Source organism: Podarcis pityusensis (genome assembly GCF_964106645.2).
Source record: "Podarcis pityusensis genome assembly, chromosome: 11".
Taxonomy (NCBI): Eukaryota; Metazoa; Chordata; class Lepidosauria; order Squamata; family Lacertidae; genus Podarcis; species Podarcis pityusensis.
The window spans coordinates 29,367,236-29,389,905 of NC_138036.1; the positions used below are offsets into that span (position 1 = coordinate 29,367,236).

The following is a 22,670-nucleotide window of genomic DNA, read 5'->3' on the forward strand; positions in this document are numbered from 1 at the left end:
CTCGGAGGTTTTGCTTTATTCTCAAGAGCGAAGCGATGGACGGCGGTGAGGCAGAATTTCACGCAATAGTAAGCTGACGGAGGCGGCGTTTTGGCTGCCGAATAGCCGCTTCTTAAAAGGAACGTTTGGACTGTTTAATTACCAAAAAGAAAGAAACAAAAGCCGGTTTTAATTCGGTGCCTGTTTGTGTTGAGGAGAACTTGGCCATCGATTTCAATATTCTTTTTAAAGCGCTTGCCTCAACTCTGCGCCGTTACCCGTAGCAGTTGCTTATGTGACCAGGATACTAGATAGATATGCTGCGAGATACAAGGAAATTGTTACTGGGTCCCCTCAAAGTGGTATGTTTACACAGTGTGGTAAGTCCCCCCCCATCGATTATTTTTTTTAAAAAAACTAGAAAGTATGTTAATAGCCAGTGTTACACAGATAGTATTATGTTGGCTGTTTTTGCATTTATTTATTTCTATTTATTAAGCACCTCCCAGAAAATATCTCAAGGTGACATGAACAATAAAAGCAATTAAAAATTCCATTTGTCAACAGCATATGCAATATTTCAATTTCAGATTGAATAAATATATTTCACTTAAAAGCCTAATTGGAAAATGAAGGTCTTCAGTAGGTACCAGAAAGAGAATACTGTACATAAATAGTGCCTGTCTGATGTGTAATGGAAAGAAGTTACAAAGGGTGCAACCACACAAAAGGCTGTTTCTGTACTGGACAGACCTTCTGATGAGATGGTATCCACAGGAGGTCCTGTACTGCAGAGGGCAATGATTAATTGCATGTATAAGGGCTGAGGTCACCATAAGATATCCTGGCCCCAAACTGCATAGGGCTTTGTATCCCCAAAACAACACATTGATCTTAGTTTGGTAGCTAATTGGCAGCCAGTACAATTTATTCCATAGTAGACTTATAATATGTTGCGGCTTCTGGTCCAACCTCAAGGGCAGCTTCACATGCAGCCCAATTCAGTAATCCAAACTGGAGATTACCAGTGCATGGATGATGGCTGTCCTGGCCCACAAACAGCTGCAACTGTTATCAGCTGAAGCTGTTAAAACTCAATTATAGCTGCTGAGGACACCTGGGCCTCTATTGCCAGGTGGATCTATGAACCTGCTTTTTCAGGGAGAGTATGTAATTAACTAAGCTTATGAGTTCTTTTTGCTGGATGTTAACATTCTGTGTTTGGTTGACCTAGGCTGTATCTATGACTTATGCTTAAGATATCTAAAACTAGCTAGCTAGTTCTAGCTGGAAATATCAGCATTGGTCTTCTGACAGTGACATGTATTGTGTAGATAAAATTATTTTGGTGAGGTGTGTTGGCTTTCTCTAATTGTGATTTTCCCTTTTGAAGTGTATGTATTGCAGAAAATCAAGAATTATAGCTGTAAAATGCTTCAAAGGTTCTTTGACTCTTCAGAGAAGTTACAGTTATCCAGCAGGTAATTCCTTCCCCCACTCCCAGCTTACATTTTCTATACAGATCTACTATAATATGATAAAAAGGAATGAGATATACTTATGAAAATATGCTTCTGTGCATAACTGTTACATGCCAGTATTATTGTTGTATGTAAAGGTTCTGTATGTGGAATTATTTTTGTAGCTGATAGTAGGAACATAGGGAACTGCTTTATACCAAGTCAGACAATCTGTCTAACTCGGTATTGTCTACAGAGTTATCCAGGTTTTCTCATGGGGGTGAGGAGACACCCTTCAGAGTTGACAGTGCTGATAATCACATCAGCCAGAGAAAAATGTATGTGTGTGTGTGTGTGTGTGTGTGTGTGTGAGAGAGAGAGAGAGAGAGAGAGATCCTCATGTTCAGTAGTAGACGCAAGTGCAGGAGGATCTCTGATTGGTACTGATGCTTGTGCTGTGAAACATAACTTCTACTCATTGGAAACATTATTAATGCTCTGGCCGCTTCTCTTTTAATAGGTGAAGTAAAATCTTTGCGCTCTATTATCTCTCCACCTGCCTCTAAGTAAGTAATTAATTTTCATATATTCTATTTTTCCTATTTATTTTTTGCCCTTCACACATTGGTATTAGGGTAGGCTACAATAAAATTCAGCAGAAAAGAATTCATTCAGTAAAACCACAAGAAATAGTGTACTAAAAAAGGGCTGGGAACCAGGCTAAGCAGCTGGATGTGGCCCTCCAGGTCTCTCTATTTGGCCCTTGCAACTCTCTGTAGGCCAAGCCCCTGTCCAGCCGTGCTCCATGCTCTCTTTGTGTTTTGTCTGGCTGGAATGTCATTGAACTATAATGCCTCTTACTTGCCCAAATGAAGAAATGGGTGTGTAGAAACGTCTCTTGATTTCTGCATGCCTGTGGTACAAATTATTGCTCTGCCTGTTTGTGCCTCTGATCCTACTCACCACTGGAATGCAGCCCCTAGGGTTTAAAGACTGTTCATGTACAGATGAGCAAAGTTATTTTTTATGTATTATTTGTAAAGTTATAATTGCCTTAAATACTTGGGTGCTAAATGGGAATTCTTTGCTTTTCTTAAACAGAATCCGCAACATTGGCATCATGGCTCACATAGATGCAGGAAAAACAACTACCACCGAAAGGATGCTGTATTATTCTGGGTACATAAGAAACCTAGGAGGTTAGTTAACAAAAACTGCTATGGTTCATTCTTAGAGAGGGAGAACACACATATAAAGTATTGAACCACTCAAGCCTCTGCCGCAGGTTAAGTTGGCTGTCACCTTTCTTGTGCTGGTGCAGACTGGGCAGTCTCCTATCCTTCTACTTGCCTAGTTGTCATTTTATTTTTCCCTTTCTGGGGTCCATTTCCAGGGTTCCTGAGTAATAATCCTGGTGCTTTCCCTATGAGGTCTGCTCACTGCCCTGTCCCATGTTTGGCACAGGAAGAGTTTCTGGGCATGTCCATGGAGGTTATGGGGCTCTGTTTGCAGGTGTCTTTTTTTGGTTTTTTTGGTTCTTTGTATTTCTGTTTTTTGTGTGTAGGAGGATCTGTTCTGCTTGTTGTATGGGCCTCTGCACTGATACTAAGGTTTGGCTTAATTTATCATTTGCATTTTTAAAATGCAGCCTTGCACACATACAAAGTGAGGTTTTGACCGTGGCATTAAGGATGAGCTATTTACTTGCGTTGCCCCTGCCATGACTTTCTTGCAATGCATTCTACCTCTCCCACCTGTCCAGCACCTTGCATGGTTCACCTATCCATTCAATGGATAGGACTTCTGTTTCCGTTGGTGCAGGAATACTGCTGCTCTTATACAAGGCCATGTACTTGGCATCCTAAACAGCTTTCCCGGTCTTTGACATTAGATAGGAGAACTGGGCCTTAGGCATTTTGTTTTATAGCATTTCCCCAGTGATACATTGCATTCTGATAAAATGAATCAAGAGCTAAGATCATTTTACAGTGGCCAAACTGAAAAAAGCTACATTCTTTTTATTAATCAGATGTTGATGATGGTGACACAGTCACAGATTTCATGGCACAGGAGCGAGAACGTGGCATTACCATTCAATCTGCTGCTGTAACTTTCGATTGGAAGGGCTACAGAATAAATCTGATAGACACACCAGGTATGTTATTTTGAGTGAGCGAGATAAAGTCAAGGCAATCGTGACCAAGTAACCTCAGATGGCATTGAAAACGTGTAGCTTTGAAAATTTTGATGAAGTCTTGAAAACTTCCACTTTTCAATTAATGTACTTATATAGTGAGTGTAATTCTCCTGGGAATTTCCCCTGTGTCGTGTCAATTAAAAAGAATAGGAGCTCTGCAAGAATGTAAAAGTTATCTATCTGCTGGAGAAATTCCTGCTGACTATGGTCTGTTACTATAAAAACCCTCACATCATTAAGCAAGTTGGTTTCATAATGTAACTGGCTAAATCCACAAAGGCCATATGCTTGTTCTTGGATCATCTGTTTGATGCATGTTGTGTTTATAATTTTGTCTATTTCAGGATCAGAGTCCAGGAAAACTTGGGTAGACATAAGTTTTTAACAGACATTTAAAAGCATTACTGTCTGGGGCTCTTTTCAGAGAGTGGGTGCTATCACCAAGTGACAATCCACTGGACATGGAATGACATGTAGGGTTTTCTTAGAAGGTCTTAACTATCAGTTTGGTCTGTACCATGGGAAGTAGTCTGCTAAGTACCATTGTGCCAAGTTGTTTAGGATTTTAAATGTCATCAACAAAACTTTGAACTTAGCTTGGCAGCTAATAGGCAGCCAGTGCAGATCTTTCAACCCACTAAGCACTCTAGTAGCTGCATTTTGCATCAGCTGCAGCTTCTGAACCAGACACAAGGGTAGTTCCACATACAGTGTGTTACGGTAGTGTAATTGTGAGGTTACCAGTGACACAATTTGGCCTTAAATTCCAAGGTACTTCATGTCCTGGTGGATATCAGTGCTGCAGAAGCTTGTTTGGAGTGGATGTGTCTGGTTCTTCATAAATCACGCAGAGGCAAAGTTCATTAGCAAAAGAAGAAATTTTACTAAAGGTTTTTCAACTTCGTTACGAAAAGAAAAAACCCTTCAGAAGGGTTAGAAAACAAAATTAAGAATGAGAAACCAGCCCACTGAGCTCACAGATTTATCTGTCTGGTTCAATGTAACCTTGAGATAACAGAACATAAATCAGAATATCTCCAGCTGCCTCAGCAGAAAAGAACAGAACTTTCCAGAATGAACCAGTATTTCCCAGTTTGTGCCCTCAAAGACTTTAGTCACAACAACCAGTGCATGGACCATACTGGCTATGCTATCTCTGTGCAGGTAATGTGTAAGCCACTGAATTCACCAGGCTAGTGACAGTGATTTACAGTAGTACCTCAGGTTAAGTAATTAATTCGTTCCGGAGGTCCGTTCTTAACCTGAAACTGTTCTTAACCTGAAGCACGGCTTTAGCTAATGGGCCCTCCTGCTGCTGCGCCGCCGGAGCCCGATTTATGTTCTTATCCTGAAGCAAAGTTCTTAACCTGAAGCACTGTTTCTGGGTTAGCGGAGTGTGTAACCTGAAGCGTATGTAACCGGAAGTGTATGTAACCCGAGGTACCACTGTATTTAGGATCACCCCTAAGCTACGCTTCTGCTCTTTCAGATGCAGTGCAAACCCACCCAGAACTGTTACACAGCTCAATTCTAGGAACTTGGAACTACCCACCATAGGATCTCAGTCTTATTAGTTACTTTCCTTCCCCACTACACCCAAAGACTCTTTTAGGACATGCATGGCCTTTCCTGATTCAGATGTTACAGAGAAATAGATCTGATATTGTCAGCATGCTGGTGACACTTTCCCTCAGATTGCCTAATGGCAGCCCACAACAACTTCATATAAATATTAAATTGGGAAAAAATCCTCTCCTTTGGCACTGCAGATCAGCTAACAGAGGGCTCAGGTGTCTTTGGAACTGACCCTGTAAGTAGGAGCAAAGCCACTGTAAAACGGTGTCCTCCCATTTCACAAAGATGATCCAGGAGGAGACAGTGATAAGCTGGGTCAAAAGCTGCTGAGAGATCCTGGAGAATCAATAGGATCACGCACCTGCTGTTGCTCTCTATTGAAGTTCATCCACCAGGGTGTCCCCAAACCAGGCCTGGGTGCAGACTGGAATGGGTGTAGATCATCAGTTTCATCCAAGAGGGTCTGTTGTGGTTTTAGACTGAGTGCCTATTCATCACAAACCAGTAAAAAGTTATTAGATGAAGACATGCTGCCTTTCTAATATTGTTAAAGCGTTACTCTTCTTATGACCTCTCTTACGTCTCTGTGTAAATTGTATGTTAGGTCATGTGGACTTTACAGTGGAGGTGGAACGTTCACTGAGAGTGCTAGATGGAGCAGTGGCTGTATTTGATGCCTCGGCTGGTGTGGAAGTAAGGATGACCACAGTGTGCTGTGACTTTACCTCACTTTAGTCCTGTTTCTATAGCCATGATTTTAACTGATGAGAATTTAAGGCCTAGATGCTCACTTCCACCAGCAAATGCTTGCCTCACATTATAAGGAGAGCGTATGTCATGAGATGGAGGTAAAGGCAGGACAAGAGACTTTTGGGGGTGGTTAGTGATCTGCTGCCCATGTGTCAAAGCTGCCCCCATTTCTGCAAAATGCAAGCCCCACAGCTATGAACGTTTATCCTGAGGATCTAATCTGAGGATCCAAAATGGCAGCACCTGCATGATAGCATAAGAAATGCTGTGCTGGACTAGCATTCTTTCTCCAGTAGAAGCTAGTGAGATGCCTCTTGAAGTATGCAAGAAGAGCATGTTCCCTTGTTTGCCCAACAAGTACCGTACCCAGAGGTTTTAATGACATACTGATTTCAGTGACATATATTGCAGATTGACTACAGTTGTTTTTTTAAAAGAGCTCCAGTTCTTTGAAGGTGCCTGCCAGCTGCCATCCAACTCCCCCGCTCCATTCCTCATCCATCTCATTTGTCACTCAGTCTCTTGACTTCTCTACATCTTGTCTCATCTGTCTTACTGCAAACCTTCTGAGTAGGAGCCATGCCCATTTTGATGCCTCATACATTGCAAGTGTTAAATAAGCATTTACACAATTGTAGGTGACAGCAGGCACCCGTTTTGCCGAAAGGATTGACACTTTCCATCTTTGCCTTAGGCTCAGTCTTTGACAGTGTGGAGACAAGCAGACAAGCACCACATTCCACGGATTTGCTTCTTAAACAAGATGGATAAAAATGGAGCAAGGTACTAAGATGTCTATTTCTTCCAGGGTCAGTGAAGCAAGGAAAGGCTTGCTTCACTGATTGTATTATATTTTAGGGTGGTTTCTGATTATCCAAGATTCGTGTGACTTAACACGAACGTTAACTGTGCAGTGGTTGCTTTAATTCCTTTTATGTGAAATTTACAAAAATGCTCGGTTGCTTGGGATGCTTCCTGGTCACCAGACAGGGTAACTTTACAATATTTGTTTGATTCATCCTTTGATTCTACAAATAATTTAGATATAAGTATGTATGAAAAGGCGGGCTTGAAAAAAGAATGGTGTGAATTAGAAAAACCTGGATATTTGCAGGACAGTTTTAAAATATTCAGATAAGGAAGTTAAATGCTTTCAAAATATGTACTTAATCTGCATAACTGACACCCTGGTCCTATCATGTTTGTGGAAAATCCCAACTAACATACATATGGTCCCATCAATTCAGGTCTTTAGAAAAGCTCTAAGGCCCAGTTTGTTTTGAGTTGCTTTCTCTTGGACTGAGATGGGCTTAGCTGTTTTTAAATGGGCTTTGTGTTGGCTGGAAATAAACTATTTTTAAGGTGCTTATGCTGGTTGTTAACTCCATTTGGTTTTATTGTTGTCAGATTCAATTTTGGTATTGTGTTTTATAAGCTGGTTTGTGAAAGTTTGACCTTAACAGGCAACCTAGAAATTTCTTTAAAAGATTGAGCTGCTTGAGATGCAATGTCTCAAATGTTTATGGCAGCCTGCCTTGCAAACAGGACTCCCTGATGGTGAAAGCGTTAGTCTGTTCATTTATTGCCCTGGTTTTCCTGTGTGTCTAGCAGCTTCATACATGCCAGAGTGGTACATGTGACTGTGTACATGGGCACATTTTCTGCACCATGACTTTACCTGCTGACTCCAGGTTATCACCTCTATTACTAAACGGGGGTTGGGCAGCAGCTTGTTACTATTAGCCAGTATAGCAAGCTGCTGCCCAACCAGTAGCTGTGGCTGCTGATGCTCAGGCCTAGGTTTTACTTCTTTGTTAGTACAGCTACATGTTGTGGTGGAGGTCCTGGGTTTGATGGGCCTTGCTGGTAGTATGAGCCAGGGATTTGGTTATTAGCATGTGGTTTCTTGCATTCTAACTTAATGAACCATTAGGGCCACAAGTGCATATTATTTAAAGATGAATTCTTTAGTGTGTGGCTAAAAAAATCAGACTGTTCAATGAGTTGGGAGGGTTATTATTGAACTTAAGATTTCCACATTTGGATCCTTTCTCAGATGTTTAGTTTTTTGGTGTGTTTTTAGCTAAAACACTGTGTTTTTATTTAGTTCCCTATCTATGTCTCAGGTGGGGGTTTTTCATTGGGAGGAGTGACATATTGGATAAAGATAAGGACGTGATTTTCTCTCTAAGAGTAATAAATTGTCTTTAGTTTCACCTATGCAGTTGAGAGTATCAGGCAGAAGTTGAAGGCTAAGCCTCTGCTTTTACAGGTAATGTAAAACAAACTTTTACTTTTAAACAATTAGCATTAGTTACAAATCATATTGCTATGTCTTACTATCTAATTGGGTTTATTTATTTATTTTTTCTCTCCCTCCCACTGCATCCAGTTGCCAATTGGAGAAGGAAAGAACTTTAGGGGAATAGTTGACGTGGTGACCATGAACCAAATTATTTGGAAAGCTGCAACTGAGTTGGATGATGGAAAGAACTTTGAACAGAAACCCTTGGAAGAAACTGATGATCCTGACTTGCTAAGGGATGCCAGGGATGCAAGAAATGCCTTAATAGAACAAGTAAAGTTCTAAAGTAAATATGATATGAAACAGTTGAGACCTTTGATTAATGCAAATATGTCTGAAAACCAAAACTCAAGTGACTGATACTGTTGGCCATACAAGTTGAGATTCTGATAAAATTGTATATTGGGATGATTTAAATAATGATACACTAGAAACTTTAATTATCATATTTTGTACATTTGACTACCGGGAGAGATAAAAGTTCTGTATTTCCATTTATACATACTGCATTTTAATTTGCAGATTTGTACACTCCTAACCATTTTTGAATTTTGGTTCAATATAAACAATGTTCCCTGTTTAGTTAGTATAAGCGATGTTGTGGTATCTGCAGCCTTGTCATTATCCAAGGAAAACCTGAACTGCCCGTGGGAGTTTCTTCCCCGCTTTGCCCAACGCTTGTTCTCTCTGGGTTGGAGATAAAGAAGCTAAAAATATAAAAGCAGAATTAGTTTATATTTTCACTTTGCTGAATACTCTAAAATTCTATATTTTTAGATTTTATATATTCTTTTACATGCCAATTGGTGATTTGCAGATAGTCAAACGGACGTTTGGTGGACTAACTTGAATAGTGTGTAATAGCAGTAGTGTAGATTATTTTTTTTCTCTTCATAAGGTTGCAGACCTGGATGATGAATTTGCTGAGCTGGTCCTTGGGGATTTCAGTGAGAATTTTGATGCCTTGCCAGCTGATAAGGTACATGGCTCTGGGGGTTGTTTATTATATGAACTGCATATTATTACAGTTTTATTGTATTTATACATAACAGGGTAGAGTGCCTTTTTCCTGCATGTGTGATGCAACCAAATTATTAAAGCTTGGTAGAGAATGCTAGGATACTGTGGCAAACCTGCAGGAATGTGATTTGGTAAGGGGAGTGATGAGATGGCAGCAGGCAGGGAAGGAAGGAAGACGAGACTAAAGCTGTTGTGAATCAGTAGGTGCATGACATGTATTGACAGTATTTAGAAATAGTTAATAAAAGGGTACTGCCCCCTGCAGTTGACGGGATAGTTATCTTCTGCTCCATGTCAGTATTTTAGTCCAAACCAAATATTGATACAAGCCAACATGCAGAGCTGCACAACTAGTTCATTGAGTCCAGGGGAACTTTGAACTGGCAGGCTGCAAACAGTTGCCTGCACCCCTTCCATACAGTCCCATGACTTTTGAAAGTGAGAAAAGTTTCACAAGCAGCTTGGGACACAGTGGATGCGGGTAGGGCCCACTGTGCAAATAAAAATAGTTTTTAAAAAGATATTGGGTGCACTTAGGTCTTTGGGCATACCTCGGCAGCACTGGGGTTCATAATGTTAAGCTGCATGTCTTACTGGTATTAAAACATTTTTTATTTTTAATAGGGAAGGCAATTCTTTCTAGAAACTGCATGGTTTTATGGGAAGACCTGATCGTAAAATGTTTTAAAATGATATCCTACTAATATGTTCTGTTTATAATGGGAAACAATCCTTAGGTTGAAACAAGAGCCACAAGCCATAAAACCAAATGGTAGCTACAAAGCCATAGAAAGGATAGGGTTTTTTTGTGGGCAGCAATATTATAAACCCTGAGGGTCAAGGGTATATTCAGGAAGGTGCTTGCAATGCCTGCAAGGTGAAGACTGAGGAATATGGCCAGAAAGCCTATTCCATAGCACTCATCGGTTGCTTTGATTTTTAGGGTGGCTTGAGAAAAGAATATGCCCTAAAAGAAATTTTCTGATGTCTTTGATAAATATCACATAATGCATATCAAGCAGAAACCCATAACTTAAGTATTTTTTCATTAGGACCTGGAATAATGTATATGATAAACACCTTATGACCAAAACAAAATACCATCCAAAGGTGCAACTCAGTTAATGCTTGAGCTGTATACTCTTCCTTTGACTCTTAAGTAGATCATTGTTAAAATTATGAATCTCTGTGCCTCTGCAGTTGCAGTCTGCTGTACGAAGAGTAACCCTAGCACAGAAAGCTGTACCTGTGTTCTGTGGAAGTGCACTGAAAAACAAAGGTGTTCAGCCATTATTGGATGGCGTCACCAGGTATTTACCTGCACCGGATGAACGCAGCTACGACTTCGTGTGAGTAAGAAGATGATGTGTTTTAATAAGTTTAAGCATGTGTTAGAAAAGCCATGAAAAAGAAACCGTTTATTAACATCTTATGGGAGATTACAAATAGGCTGGGTTCTTGGGGAGGAGAGAGAGGCTCTAGTGAGGCATAGACCTGGGAAGCATGCACAGACCACACATTGTAAGTAGCAGCTGGTCTGCTGCAATGTGCACTCATAGCCCAGGACTCGGTAATTCCTATGCAGATTCCTAAAAGGATGCAGGGTACACAATGCCCCTCATTTTTCTATTAAGCAGTTTTATTTTAGCTCTGCTAAACTAGCACCAATAAACAGATTATTCGTATAGCCAGGGAAAATACCCTATTTTTTATCATTCAAAATATCCGTTAATGTTATATTTTTCCTTCATTACTTTTTGCAGGCAGTGGTATAAAGATGACCTGTGCGCTCTAGCATTTAAAGTTATTCATGACAAACAACGTGGGCCGTTGGTTTTCTTCCGTATTTACTCTGGCACGATGAAGCCTCAGTCAGCTGTCTATAATATTAGCAAAAACTGCACGTGAGTAAGAAAGGGGTGAGGAAAGAATTGTGAGTGTAACTGTTCGGATTCCTCAATAGGAGCAGCATTTAATCTGAGCTATTCCTTGCAGGGAGAGAATGAGTCGCCTGCTTCTTCCTTTCGCTGATCAGCAAATAGAAATCTCTTCACTAACGGCTGGCAATATTGTCCTCACAGTTGGATTGAAACAGGTGAAGAAATATGAATCCCAAACATTTTTGAAAAATTGCATCAACATTAATGTGGAGAATTACTACCATTTTGCTGATTGACAATATTACTGGGGAAAAGTGAAACCAATTCTCTAGTGACTTCTTTATTTTTTAATAAGTTTTTTGTTGGTTCTGTTAGGGAATCTCTGCAGCTCTAAGCTGACTAGCAAAGGATTCACTTTGTAGTAAGGAACAATGTGTTAAACATCAAAGACGCTTTTGTCCCAGTTTTTTCAATATGGTTCTCTCTATTGGCAAAGAAAAACAATTAGAGAAGGTGAGTTGAAGCAAAACCAAAAAGTTGCTCTAATTGCTGTCATCCCAAATTGCCTGGGAAAAGACTGCCTTCGGCAATTGGCTAATTTTCTGTGCTTTTTAATGATGAAAACCAATTACATGTTGACAAACGACATGCCATGTGCTTTTTGGCATCCCCCAGAGTGCCACTGGCGACACCATTGTTTCGTCAAAGGCTTCAGCAATGGCTGCAGCTCAACAAGCTGGAAGAAATGTGGGGTCAAAGCACGGTCGAAGCAGCGAAGTAGAGAATCTTATCTTGGCCGGCATTGAGATTCCAGAGCCAGTCTTCTTTTGTACCATAGAGCCGCCTTCCATGGCCAGGAAACCAGGTATGATGCAATTACGGAAAGTGCTAATAGTGTACTCTTAATTCATACATAGTTCTGAAGAAATAGAACATTCTGTGATTTCTCAATATGCACAATGTGTTCAAGAAGACATATTAAAAAGGGCCAGTGTTCTCATTTAGATCCAGGATGGAGGAGGGGATGAATATGCTTTGCCAGTTTATAAAAAGTTCTTTAAAGTACAGTCGTACCTTGGATCTTGAATGGCTTAGTTGCTGAATGTTTTGGTTCCTGAATGATCGAAAACCGGGAGTATTCTGGTTTTTGAATGTTTTTTTGGAAGCTGAATGTCTGATGGGGCTTCCACAGCTTCTGATTGGCTGCAGGAGCTTCCTGCAGCCAATCATAAGCCGTGCTTTGGTTTCTGAACATTTTGGAAGTTGAACGGACTTCTGGAACAGATTCCGTTCTACTTCCAAGGGAAGGCTGTATTGACTAAAATGCCTAATTCAGAGTCTAGGACAGAGCTTTCCTAACTTTTCATGCCTGTGACACACATTTTAGACATGCATCATTTCGCGACACAGTAATTTAGTTTTACTAGCAAACTTGAGGTTAAATGAACCCCTTTCAAGCCCTGGGAGTGTTCACACAACACACACTGCAACTGGTACACTAATGTGTCGCGACACACAGTTTGGAAGGCTCTGGTCTAGGAACAAGGTCTGTACTGCTAAGCATGAATGTGATTGGCAGCTCCCTGTGTGACAAAATATTTCTTGAAATGGATTCAGGGGTTTCAAAACCAGCTTACGATGGACTGGTTTTGCCAGTCGATGGACTACGATGGAACATAGCGTTCAAAGGGGAAGTGAGGGAGAGAGAAATTATCATTGGGACCATAAGCATTTGAATTATTTTCCTTCCATCACATTGGTGGAATTTTGATCTATCTTTTGTTGGAAGCTAGAATCTTTTAGTACAGCAGTACAGAAACATTAATAGGTTGATTACAGCTAATGATACTTTAGCTATATTTGGAAGGCTTTGCTATTCCTATATATTGCTATTTACTCCAACCTTTCTTTGCTGGAAGGGGAGCAGGAACACGGCAACACAGCTGCCTCTTTCCTCTCCTACCTTTAATTTTCACAGATTATCTAAATCCTCAGCAGTCTACTTAAACCCCAATTGTGCTCTTCATACTTGATATATAGTCAATACTTTTATTTTAGATCTAGATAATGCCTTGGCTTGCTTGCAACGTGAGGATCCAAGTTTGAAAGTCAAGATAGATTCAGACACCGGGCAGGTAAGGCCTTTGGTGCCAATTACTAAACTTCTCCCAATATTATAACTTCGATGCTTCCTTGACTGTGTTTTTAATGTATATGGATGCAACAACTATTGCGCTGTCTTAGGCTAATTCAAGTCTGTAATGTAGATATATCCTAAGTGCCATGGCTTTCCAATGAGAAATGTTGGGAATCTGTTTTCTGTAACAGTATTATTTTCCCTTCTCATAAATATGCAGTTCTGCTTCTGTGGAAGCCATTATGATTAAACTGGTTTAAAACCAATTTGGGTTTGTATTACTAAGATGTGATTTAAAAATAGAAACAAAAACGGAGGTTTAACAAGCAAGTATTAGTGTTACAAATTTTACAACTTTATTTTTTATAGCTGTGACCTTTTACCTGTAAACTGCACACAGCTTGACTTGGCACCAGTTTACTTCATTGGAAAGTTGTTTAGATATGTTAAGAGGCCATAAGTTTATAACATGTGATAATATTTCTTTAAATATTGAGAAAAATATAAATGAAGCCACATGAATGCTACCAGTGCAAAGGATATTCTGAGGGTTATTTTGCCTTGTTTTGTGGCATAAAAAACATGTATCTCAAACTGGTAACTTTAATACTGACCTGCATTCTGTTTTAGATTATGAAGCTGTCCTTATTTATTCTGTTTTTAAATCCAGAAAATTTTATAAACTCGTATATTCCCTTTATATTATGTCACTTTTTCACATGCCTCTAATTCTCCATGCCTTTATTTCTCCAACCCATAGTTCATTTCTGGCTTGCAAATTGAAATTTTGGATTTGCCATATACTTTTGAGATCTGTTAACAACAACATAGTTTAAGCTAATCTATTTTGCAGGGTTCTCCCACTATTCTCAGTTAAGTTAAATGAACCAACGTAGGCCGAAGTCACTGAAAAATGCAATCTGCTTCCTGCTGTGTTGCTGTTCCCCTTGATCTAAGTTTTGTTTTTTTATCTCATCTGAAATATCCTTTTTGAAAGAAGATAAAAGCAGCTCACCTCTATATCCCATGACTTTGATGTAACTGTTAAGAATCCTTTCACATTTTTTGCCAGACTATCCTCTGTGGCATGGGAGAGCTGCACATTGAGATCATTCAGGACCGAATCAAACGTGAACATAAACTTGAGACCTATCTGGGACCTCTTCAGATAGCTTACCGGGAAACAATCCAAAACTCTGCTAAGGCTATAGGTAAAGTAACTGTCATCTTGGACCTGCAAGTGAACGACTTAAAAATTTGTTGGCAAAAAGTTCAGTGTGATCTGTGGGATTTCCATTATTTCGTCACAGACACGCTGGACAGAACTGTAGGAGAGAAACGGCACCAGGTGACCGTAGAATTGGGAGTGAGACCATGGGCGGGAGAAACGTCAGCAACAGCACCGGTCATTGAGTATGCGGAGAACGTCTGTGACTTGCTCCAGCCAGACCTTCGTGAAGCTATAGCAAACGGAATCCATACATCGTTCCTTCAAGGTAAGAGTCACCTCAATCCTTATTTTGAATTTATTAGAATTGTTATTTTCTGAGTGCCTAGCCCAAGCCAAGACATTTCGTGGAATGGATCCAACATAATGATCAGAATCTTCCTCTCCATCTGCGCCCCACTTGCCTGTCCCTACCCCCTTGTTCTGGGCTTGATTATGTGTTGTTATGAAGAAAATACTGCAAAAAATAAGTGTTCCGAAATTTGTATGTGAAAGTCTTTTAAGAGGATTTTTTTTAAAAAAAACAAACTAAACACACATGGCAGCGTGGCCTGGAATCTGAGCTCTGCAACCCTGATAATTCTGTGAAAGAGATTTTAAGTATGTTTAGCACCATGGATAAAAGTTGCCTGAGGTAGCTCAAACCAGTCAGTTGATGGATGAATCATGGCAGTCAGTTCTGGTTTCTGATCAGAGTTGGTGTTCTCTTGGTCAGCTCAGCCTGCCTAAATATTAAATTCTTCATACCTTTTATTTTCCCATTCCATGGGTTGGTAGAAAATTGGAAACTGTAAATTTCCTATATATATATATATATATATATATATATATTCCCCTATTTTGTTTGATTACTCAGTTCCTTTTTTTAAAGAAAAAGAACAAAGCTTGTGTGTCTGGTGCCATTTGCCAGTGTTGTCCTTGCCTAATGATAGGTAGATTATCATTAGTGATGACTGGGGTCCTTTTACTTTTTCAAGGCTAGTAAGATGACCAAAACAACAGATTCCCTGCCAGTCAGTGTAGACAGCATTGAGCTTGATGGCCAATGGCTTAACTCTGAGTCATGCAGATTTCTGTGTTCCTGGCTACTATCAGTGTCAACTAAATGTTATGCAGACATTAAGAAATGTCCTTTTCCTAGCTTCCTAAGAAATGTTCATTTGGTGTTAATGCATTCTTTTGTATTTTCATGTTGTAGGACCACTGCTGGGGTTTCCAGTTCAAGATGTAGTAGTGACGGTACATGCAGTGACTGTAAACTCCGATACATCTCTGACAATGGTTTCTGCTTGTGTTTCTCGTTGCATGCAAAAGGTATAAGTCCAACTGTCTTTCTGAGGTCATTTGCAGCAGTCTTCATTCAAAGTAACAGAATTACAGAGGGGTTAAACAGTCTCCCTTAATGGTATTGTCCGGTGGTTCCCAAATGGTGGTCTGCAGAACCTAGGCGGTCTGTGGCACCATTCACATAACAAAAACTACCATAGACATATCAAAACTTTCCAAAGTAGGGGGTCCATGGCTTTGCTTTAAAAAAACGGGGTCTGCAGCTAATTGGGAACCACTGGTATAGTCTGTTGGTGGCATCTTCAGGATCGTAATATGCCCATTTTCAAATGTACAGGAGGCCCACAATTTATACAGGGGCTACATTCCAGGGGTCCATGTGTAGAGGCAAAATCATGTAAAGTCAGGAAGACCCCTGGAAACCACTGCTCAAGCACCCCTGTCTGTCCGGAGCAGGCCTTGTCCCTCCTTGCTTACTGTATCCTTCCCAGAGCCTGCTGAGCAAGGCTTTGCCTGCCACAGAAAGAGTTTTTAAAGCCTTGCTTAGCAGCTTCTGGAGGCTCTTGTGAGATCTTGCACAGCCCCTTCCAATGGTTTCTTCCTTCTATTTATTTTTTGATAACACGCAATTTACTTATGCCATATTCAATTCCATTATTTATTTGCTTTACTTCTGTTGATATTCTCATGCACAACCAGCAAAGGTGCTATTACAGATTAATTATGTGATATGTTAGTGTCATGTATATTGATGACTGTACTGAATAAGCATTTGCCTTTAAGAATGTTCTTATTCTGCTTGTTAGGCTCTGAAGAAAGCTGATAAACAAGTGCTGGAGCCTCTCATGAACCTGGAAATAACAGTGGGCAAAGATCACCTTGGTGCCGTACTGGGTGACCTTGCACAGAGAAGAGGCAGCATTCAGGAAATTCAGGGTCGCCAAGACAACCAAGTTGTAATTGCATCTGTTCCATTGGCTGAAATGATGGTATGTGCGTAAGGTGCTCAAAACAGATGCTGCATATTTATTTTGTTTTGTTACCAAGGTGTTTTGCTGCTCTGTTGAACAAAGCAAGGCATGCCTACACTACAAGTGTGAAATTTAACTACTGTTGCTTTTCATGAAAAGTAGGAACTATAATTTTTGATGGTGCTAAGATTTCTGTATAAAGTTGTCTTATTCTGTGGTAGACCGATGGTTGTCCATCTTGCTAGTTCATACCGTCCAGTTTGATTGGACTGGAGTTAAACCAGAGCGGTGGCTGCTTTTCTAGGAATTAAACTAAATGGTTCCAGTGGAATGATTTTTTTAAAAAAATTAAGGAAGTAGTTGTGTAACCTAGTATGGATCAACTTCTATAAAAGTAATTATTATCGGTTGGTTTTTGTTGTAGGGTTATTCAACAGCTTTGCGCTCTTTGACATCTGGCTCTGCAACATTTACCTTGGAATTGGCAAGCTACCAAGTGATGAGCCTCCCGGAGCAAGCTGCTCTGCTTAAGAGGAGTGGTTTGCAGTAATATCAGCATGGAGGAACAAGGCAGCAGTGGATTTTTGTAAGTTTCCTACTGTCAAAGCATGTGGCTTCAGTTTAGCATGCACACAGTGGGAGTATCTTGTAAAATACTTGCTAGTTACAAAATTTGAGCAGAGTATTTTCACAGAAGTAGTAAAACAGAAGCAACTACCTCTTCCAGGCTACTGTATTACTGCAGTTGTCTGCTTTCAGTGATTACGTAGAACGCTGTGCAATATTTGTGTCTCATTCTGAATACCATATTTTTCCCTCTATAGGACGCACTTTTCCCCTCCAAAAATTAAGGGGAATGTGTATGCGTCCTACGGAGCGAATGCAGGCTCATTGGCTTCAGCGATAGCAACAAGAAGCCTCCGAAGCGCAGAGGGAGTGCTTCCTCCACGCTCCGGAGGCTTCACGTTGCTTTCGTTGAAGCCTGGAGAGCGAGAGGTGTCAGTGCGCACTGACCCCTCTTGCTCTCCTGGCTTCAGGGATAGCCGCCTGAAGCCTTTGGAGTGCAGCGTGAGTTACCGCTGCGTTCCGGAGGCTTCAGGTTCCTTTCACTGAAACCAGGAGAGTCTTGCTCTCCCGGCTTCAGCAAAAGGAACCCAAAGCCTGAGGAGCGCAGCGGGAACTTGCGCTGCGCTCGGAAGGCTTCAGGGGATAGCCACACGCAGCCCCTCCAGCAGGGAGACGCTGCGTGGGGCTATGGCTTCTTAAACCCCGCGCAGCCTCTCGCTGCCGGAGGGGTTTCGCGCGGCTATGGCACAAGCCAAGACAATGAGCGGGATCCATCCTGCTCGCTGTCTTGGCTTGTGCCATAGCCACGCGCAACAGCTCCGGCAGCGAGAGGCTGCGAGCAGCCTGTACGCTGCTCTTTGGGGCTGGGGGGGGGGGGAAATAAGATTTTTTTTCTTGATTTCCCCCTCTAAAAACTAGGTGCTCCCTATGGAGCGAAAAATACGGTAATTTACAATGACAAATGTGTATGCTATGTTCCCTACTCAGAGGAACAAGTTCCTTATTATATGCATTCTAACCCTTGAATTATAGTCCTTGCCTCAACCCAGCCATCTGCAACAAAAACATACGCACAGGTTCCTTTTTCGAATGAGCTACTTTCTCTTAAAAAGTTCAACATCATTTATTTTTTCCACATCTATAAGAAATTAACCTTCTCTAAATTTCAGCATTTCAAAATGAGAGTGCTCCAGTGCAGTATTCAACAGGAATGTGCAGGTTTTTCTCCCCAAAAGGCACTTCTGGCAATGTCCTCCTACAGCTGTTAGGGGTCTCTTGCTTCGTGCCTGCAGTATCCAACAAACAAAGGGGCCGCCGCTATTCCACGCCTGTGGGGGAGAGAAGTGTGACTTGCTTTGCCTTTTGAGATTAATAAACTTCCAAGTTTTGATGTAAGAAATCTACACTGATTATTGATGGGATTGTACCTGCTGTACTAGATTGTATTTCTTACCTGAGCATGCGACAACGATGTTCATTAAGCCTGTTATAAGCATCTTCAATATCAGTTACATTTTTACTGCTCCAGAGTCTCTCCCCAACAGCACTTGCCCGAGGCCTGGAATATGAATAGGAATAGAAGACAATCTTTTAAAAAATAAAATCTAATTTAAATATAAATTGGTTACTGTCCATGCAAAATAAAAGTATTTGCAACATGAACGTATGCCAGTACTCCATTTCTTAAAACAATCTGCCCGCCCCCCCCCCTTTATCAAGCACACCACGTTACAGCATAGTTCTGTACAAAATGAGAGCAAAACAGTGAGATGTAACATTAAAAGCGGCACGCTAACTCAGCCTTCCTCAAGCTGGTGGCCTGCAGGACTTTTAAACTACAACTTTAATCATCCCTGTCTACTGACCGTGTTTATCGGGGCTGATGGGATTTGTAGTCCAAAACATCTAGAGAACACTAGGTTGGAGAAGGCTGCACTAAATTACATACTGCAGCCTTGAATTTTGCAATTCGGCTGGTTGATCAGGAACTCAATGCAGGCAGGTGAGGGGGTGGGGCGTCACTCCAAGGAAACCTCACTTTTCTATGACCAGCTGAGGCTGGTCATTTCGTAAAAAGCAAGAGCCTTGCCATCTTTTTCAGCTGGCCCTTGTACACCTGAGTGCCATGCAGTATCCACGGGTAAGTGGGAACTATGCCAATCACTAATATAGACAGAATTAAGAGGAAGGGAGGAAGACAAGTTGGGAAAGTAGTTTAAAAATCATGATGCAAGTGTAGTTTTGTCAGACGTAAGTATCAATAAGGTTAGATGAAAAAAAATCAGGTGAGTGATTAACTATACCAGAGTCTTGGTGTGAGATTAGTTGCATCCACATATTCTCCCCAAAGACAGGCTTCTCCACCAAGCACCAACTCTTTCTGGGATTGCCACCCTGTGTTTAAGGAAAAGAAGTATTGGCTTGTGTCTTCCTTTAAAAGCAGGCTCAGTCTGATACAGGTACAGTATTTTACACTTGCAAGTTGAGTATCGTGGAAATAGTCATTAGGTGTTAATTAAGTCATACCAAATCTTAATGTCATGACTATTAAAATAAATCCAGATGATTTGAGTTGCAGCCTATAGACTATTATCTTAGATACTTAACATAAAATCCCATATGACCAAACATAGTAATATTCTTTGTATTTATAAGCTCACTATCTTTTATTTAACTCTACTTCAGTGACAAAGTTCATTCCCCTGCAGCCAGAACTGAAATAAATAAAAAGGAAATAGTTCATTTTAAAAACAACAATACCACCACCAATAATTCATCTCCCCTTATTAACAGTATAGAATGCCATCTCCACCAACAAACTGGGGAGATAACTTGGGGTGAAAGAAGAGTATGGAGGAGTGTACAGGAATATAATTTTATCATTCATTAAAACTGGGAGTCACAGCAACAAGGCCATGCAACTTTCCCACTGGAACCAATGCCTGGATAACGCTCAAAGAAAAAGCAAACTACAAACCAAGGAAGTCTAGTGGCTCCACACTGTAGTATTTCTTCCAGTCTTGGCCATAACTAATGAGGTCTAGGTACCATGGTGCTGCCAGGATGGCGCTGTGCCCTGCTTTGGTTACTCTTCTTAACTCTTCTTTATACAAGGTCCCAATCCACACTTCAACTATTGTGTCTGACTGTAGCTGAAGACATCAGAAACATAGCGTTCAGACAGCATGAAAACAATCTGTTCAGCTACATGCATCTCCTCCAAAGCATATGCAGATAGTAGCATGCCAGGTTATGTGATACGGTTATGTGAAAACTAACGTCACTCATATTGAGTCCCATTGGGATTTGTCCACATATTGGTGTGACATCAACTTGTTCCATGGTAATTATAGCATCTTTGCAATTACCCCAGTGACAAGATTTCAAAGAAGCCTCTTAGAAATCCTAATATGTGGACGCTCAACCTGAAACTACTTTAACCTGAGGTATGACTGTATACAGATGGCTGAGACAGGGCTGTCAAGCCTGGAGGAGGTCAAGGCAGGAATACAAGCAGGTGATCAAACCACTTGGACTGCTGCTTTGCTCAACCCCTCCTCCCCACCAACAACTTAAAGTACTGTGGAAAAGAAGGCTGGCAAGCTGGTAGGCTAAACAGAAACACTCATGTAAGAGATGAGAATCCACAGCAATTTAGTGTTGCATGTTCCACTTGTGTGACTGGTTTGCCAAGAGCATTTAGTTATGCTAAGATGAAATGGTGAAAGAAACTTAACTGGTACTGCTTAAAATAATTAACCTTAACATAAAAACAGCAGGCTTAGAGACAGTCTGCCTTTTTAAGGGTTGCTTTGGCATATTAAGTTCTACAAGACTGATGCAATTTTAGAAAGGCATAAGCTATGAGACAGCCACATACGGTATGTCACCTTTCCAGCATCATATTGTATGTACTTTTGAAATACACAGGACAGTCACATTTCTATTACATTTGACTTATAATGTATTTGCTTCTTATATTGCCTTGATGAAATTGATCCTTAGATCAGATCACACAATTCTGAAAGGCTTAAACATTTCAGATAGTGCTACACGTTTCTTCTGGGTTACTCTAGCACATGAAAATCAAGTTTTTGCAGAACAGCACAAATCATCTCTCAGTCCTTACCTTTGCTCCATGATCAAAGACTTCCTGCCACACTATGGATTTCTTGTTCAGAGAAGACACCAACTCCAATATTCTAGTAGTAATAATATTTTAAAGATGTTATGTACTTGCTATTTACTTGTTTCATTTACACCCCTTATTTCAGCCATGACTGGCTCCAAATGATTAAGAACAGCAAGTTACTAGCACTAATTGTGGCTGTGATCTACTTTAAAACATGCAAGGACATGGTTTAGGCATTGTGTGCAAACAGCCAATAAGCAGGCTCTTGCCTGAAAGAGAAACTCACTTCTCAACATAGTGGGATTCCAGTTTAGCATAGGTAAACCAGACCCCTTGCTTCTTCATGAATTCTTGTATATCAGGATTGGACCTCCTATAAGGGGAGAGAGAAAACACAATTATGCTTCTTGCCAAGATCAGCAGCATACTACAGAAGTACCAATGGGATTTTGGACCAAGACTTACTAGGAAATAACATGTTACCCACTGACCATCAGAATCCTCCAGTATGCATTCATTCAGAACTCTCACCCCCTTATGAATACGAAATATTTGGCAGAGGATGGCCACAGACAATGGCTTTACTGAAGGAAAAATAAACAATAACTAAATGATTACTATTTATTAAATTTGTTAGTTGCTTTATCTTACCCAGGGCAACCCAAAGCAACTTGCAACCAACCAGACAGAAGAAAAACCCCATACAGATACATTAAAAAAGGAATGCATTAAAAAACATCCTGCCCACTTCTAAAAACCCACAGATAGTTAAAGGCCAAAGGCCTGGTAATAGAGGACAGATTTTGCCTGGCACCTAAAGATATATAAGAATGGTGCCAGGAAAGCCTCCTTGGGGAGAGCATTCCACAAACAGGGAGCCATTGCGGAAAATGCCTGTTCTCATGTTGCCACCCTCTGGACCTCCCATGGCGGGGGCACACGAAAAAGGGACTCAGAAGATGAGCACAGGGTCTGGGTCAGTTCATACGGGGAGAGGCGGCCCTTGAGGTATTTGGCAGTGACCCTGCATCTCCATGATAGATGAGCAAGAGGAACAAAAACCAAGTAATTCAGATAAAGTCAGCTTATGATGAGATTTTGTAACTTGCATAGGATAATAAATACACGGAGGCAGGCGGATCAGTGGTTGTAAGCCATGGTAATGGCCAGATTTGTGACCCA

General features: G+C 40.8%; 2 protein-coding genes across 3 annotated transcripts in view; one reads left to right on the top strand and one right to left on the bottom strand.

Moving 5' to 3' along the window:
* GFM2 (GTP dependent ribosome recycling factor mitochondrial 2) lies at positions 1-18,755 on the top strand. 2 transcript variants are annotated; one of them, XM_080972560.1, is made up of 21 exons: positions 1-359; positions 1,373-1,460; positions 1,960-2,005; positions 2,541-2,638; positions 3,469-3,594; positions 5,816-5,904; positions 6,656-6,744; positions 8,173-8,233; positions 8,354-8,539; positions 9,165-9,245; positions 10,487-10,635; positions 11,050-11,190; positions 11,282-11,381; positions 11,842-12,031; positions 13,225-13,301; positions 14,376-14,514; positions 14,614-14,799; positions 15,730-15,845; positions 16,625-16,807; positions 17,214-17,375; positions 18,526-18,755. In XM_080972560.1, the coding sequence occupies exons 1-20, from the start codon at positions 297-299 to the stop codon at positions 17,337-17,339; spliced, it is 2,334 nt and encodes a 777-aa protein (XP_080828686.1). In that variant the 5' UTR covers positions 1-296; the 3' UTR covers positions 17,340-17,375; positions 18,526-18,755. The 2 variants fall into 2 exon arrangements, with proteins under 2 accessions (XP_080828686.1, XP_080828687.1); XM_080972561.1 differs by having other exon boundaries at positions 1-341.
* Positions 18,438-22,670, bottom strand: part of HEXB (hexosaminidase subunit beta) — a 21,231-nt gene continuing 16,998 nt past the window's right edge. The window contains exons 9-14 of the mRNA XM_080972785.1: positions 21,775-21,861; positions 21,486-21,558; positions 20,334-20,508; positions 19,660-19,750; positions 18,810-18,914; positions 18,438-18,684 (exon numbers count right to left, since the gene is read on the bottom strand). Of these exons, the coding sequence (XP_080828911.1) occupies positions 18,621-18,684; positions 18,810-18,914; positions 19,660-19,750; positions 20,334-20,508; positions 21,486-21,558; positions 21,775-21,861 (595 nt within the window). The 3' untranslated portion in view covers positions 18,438-18,620. The remainder of the gene's footprint in view (positions 18,685-18,809; positions 18,915-19,659; positions 19,751-20,333; positions 20,509-21,485; positions 21,559-21,774; positions 21,862-22,670) is intronic.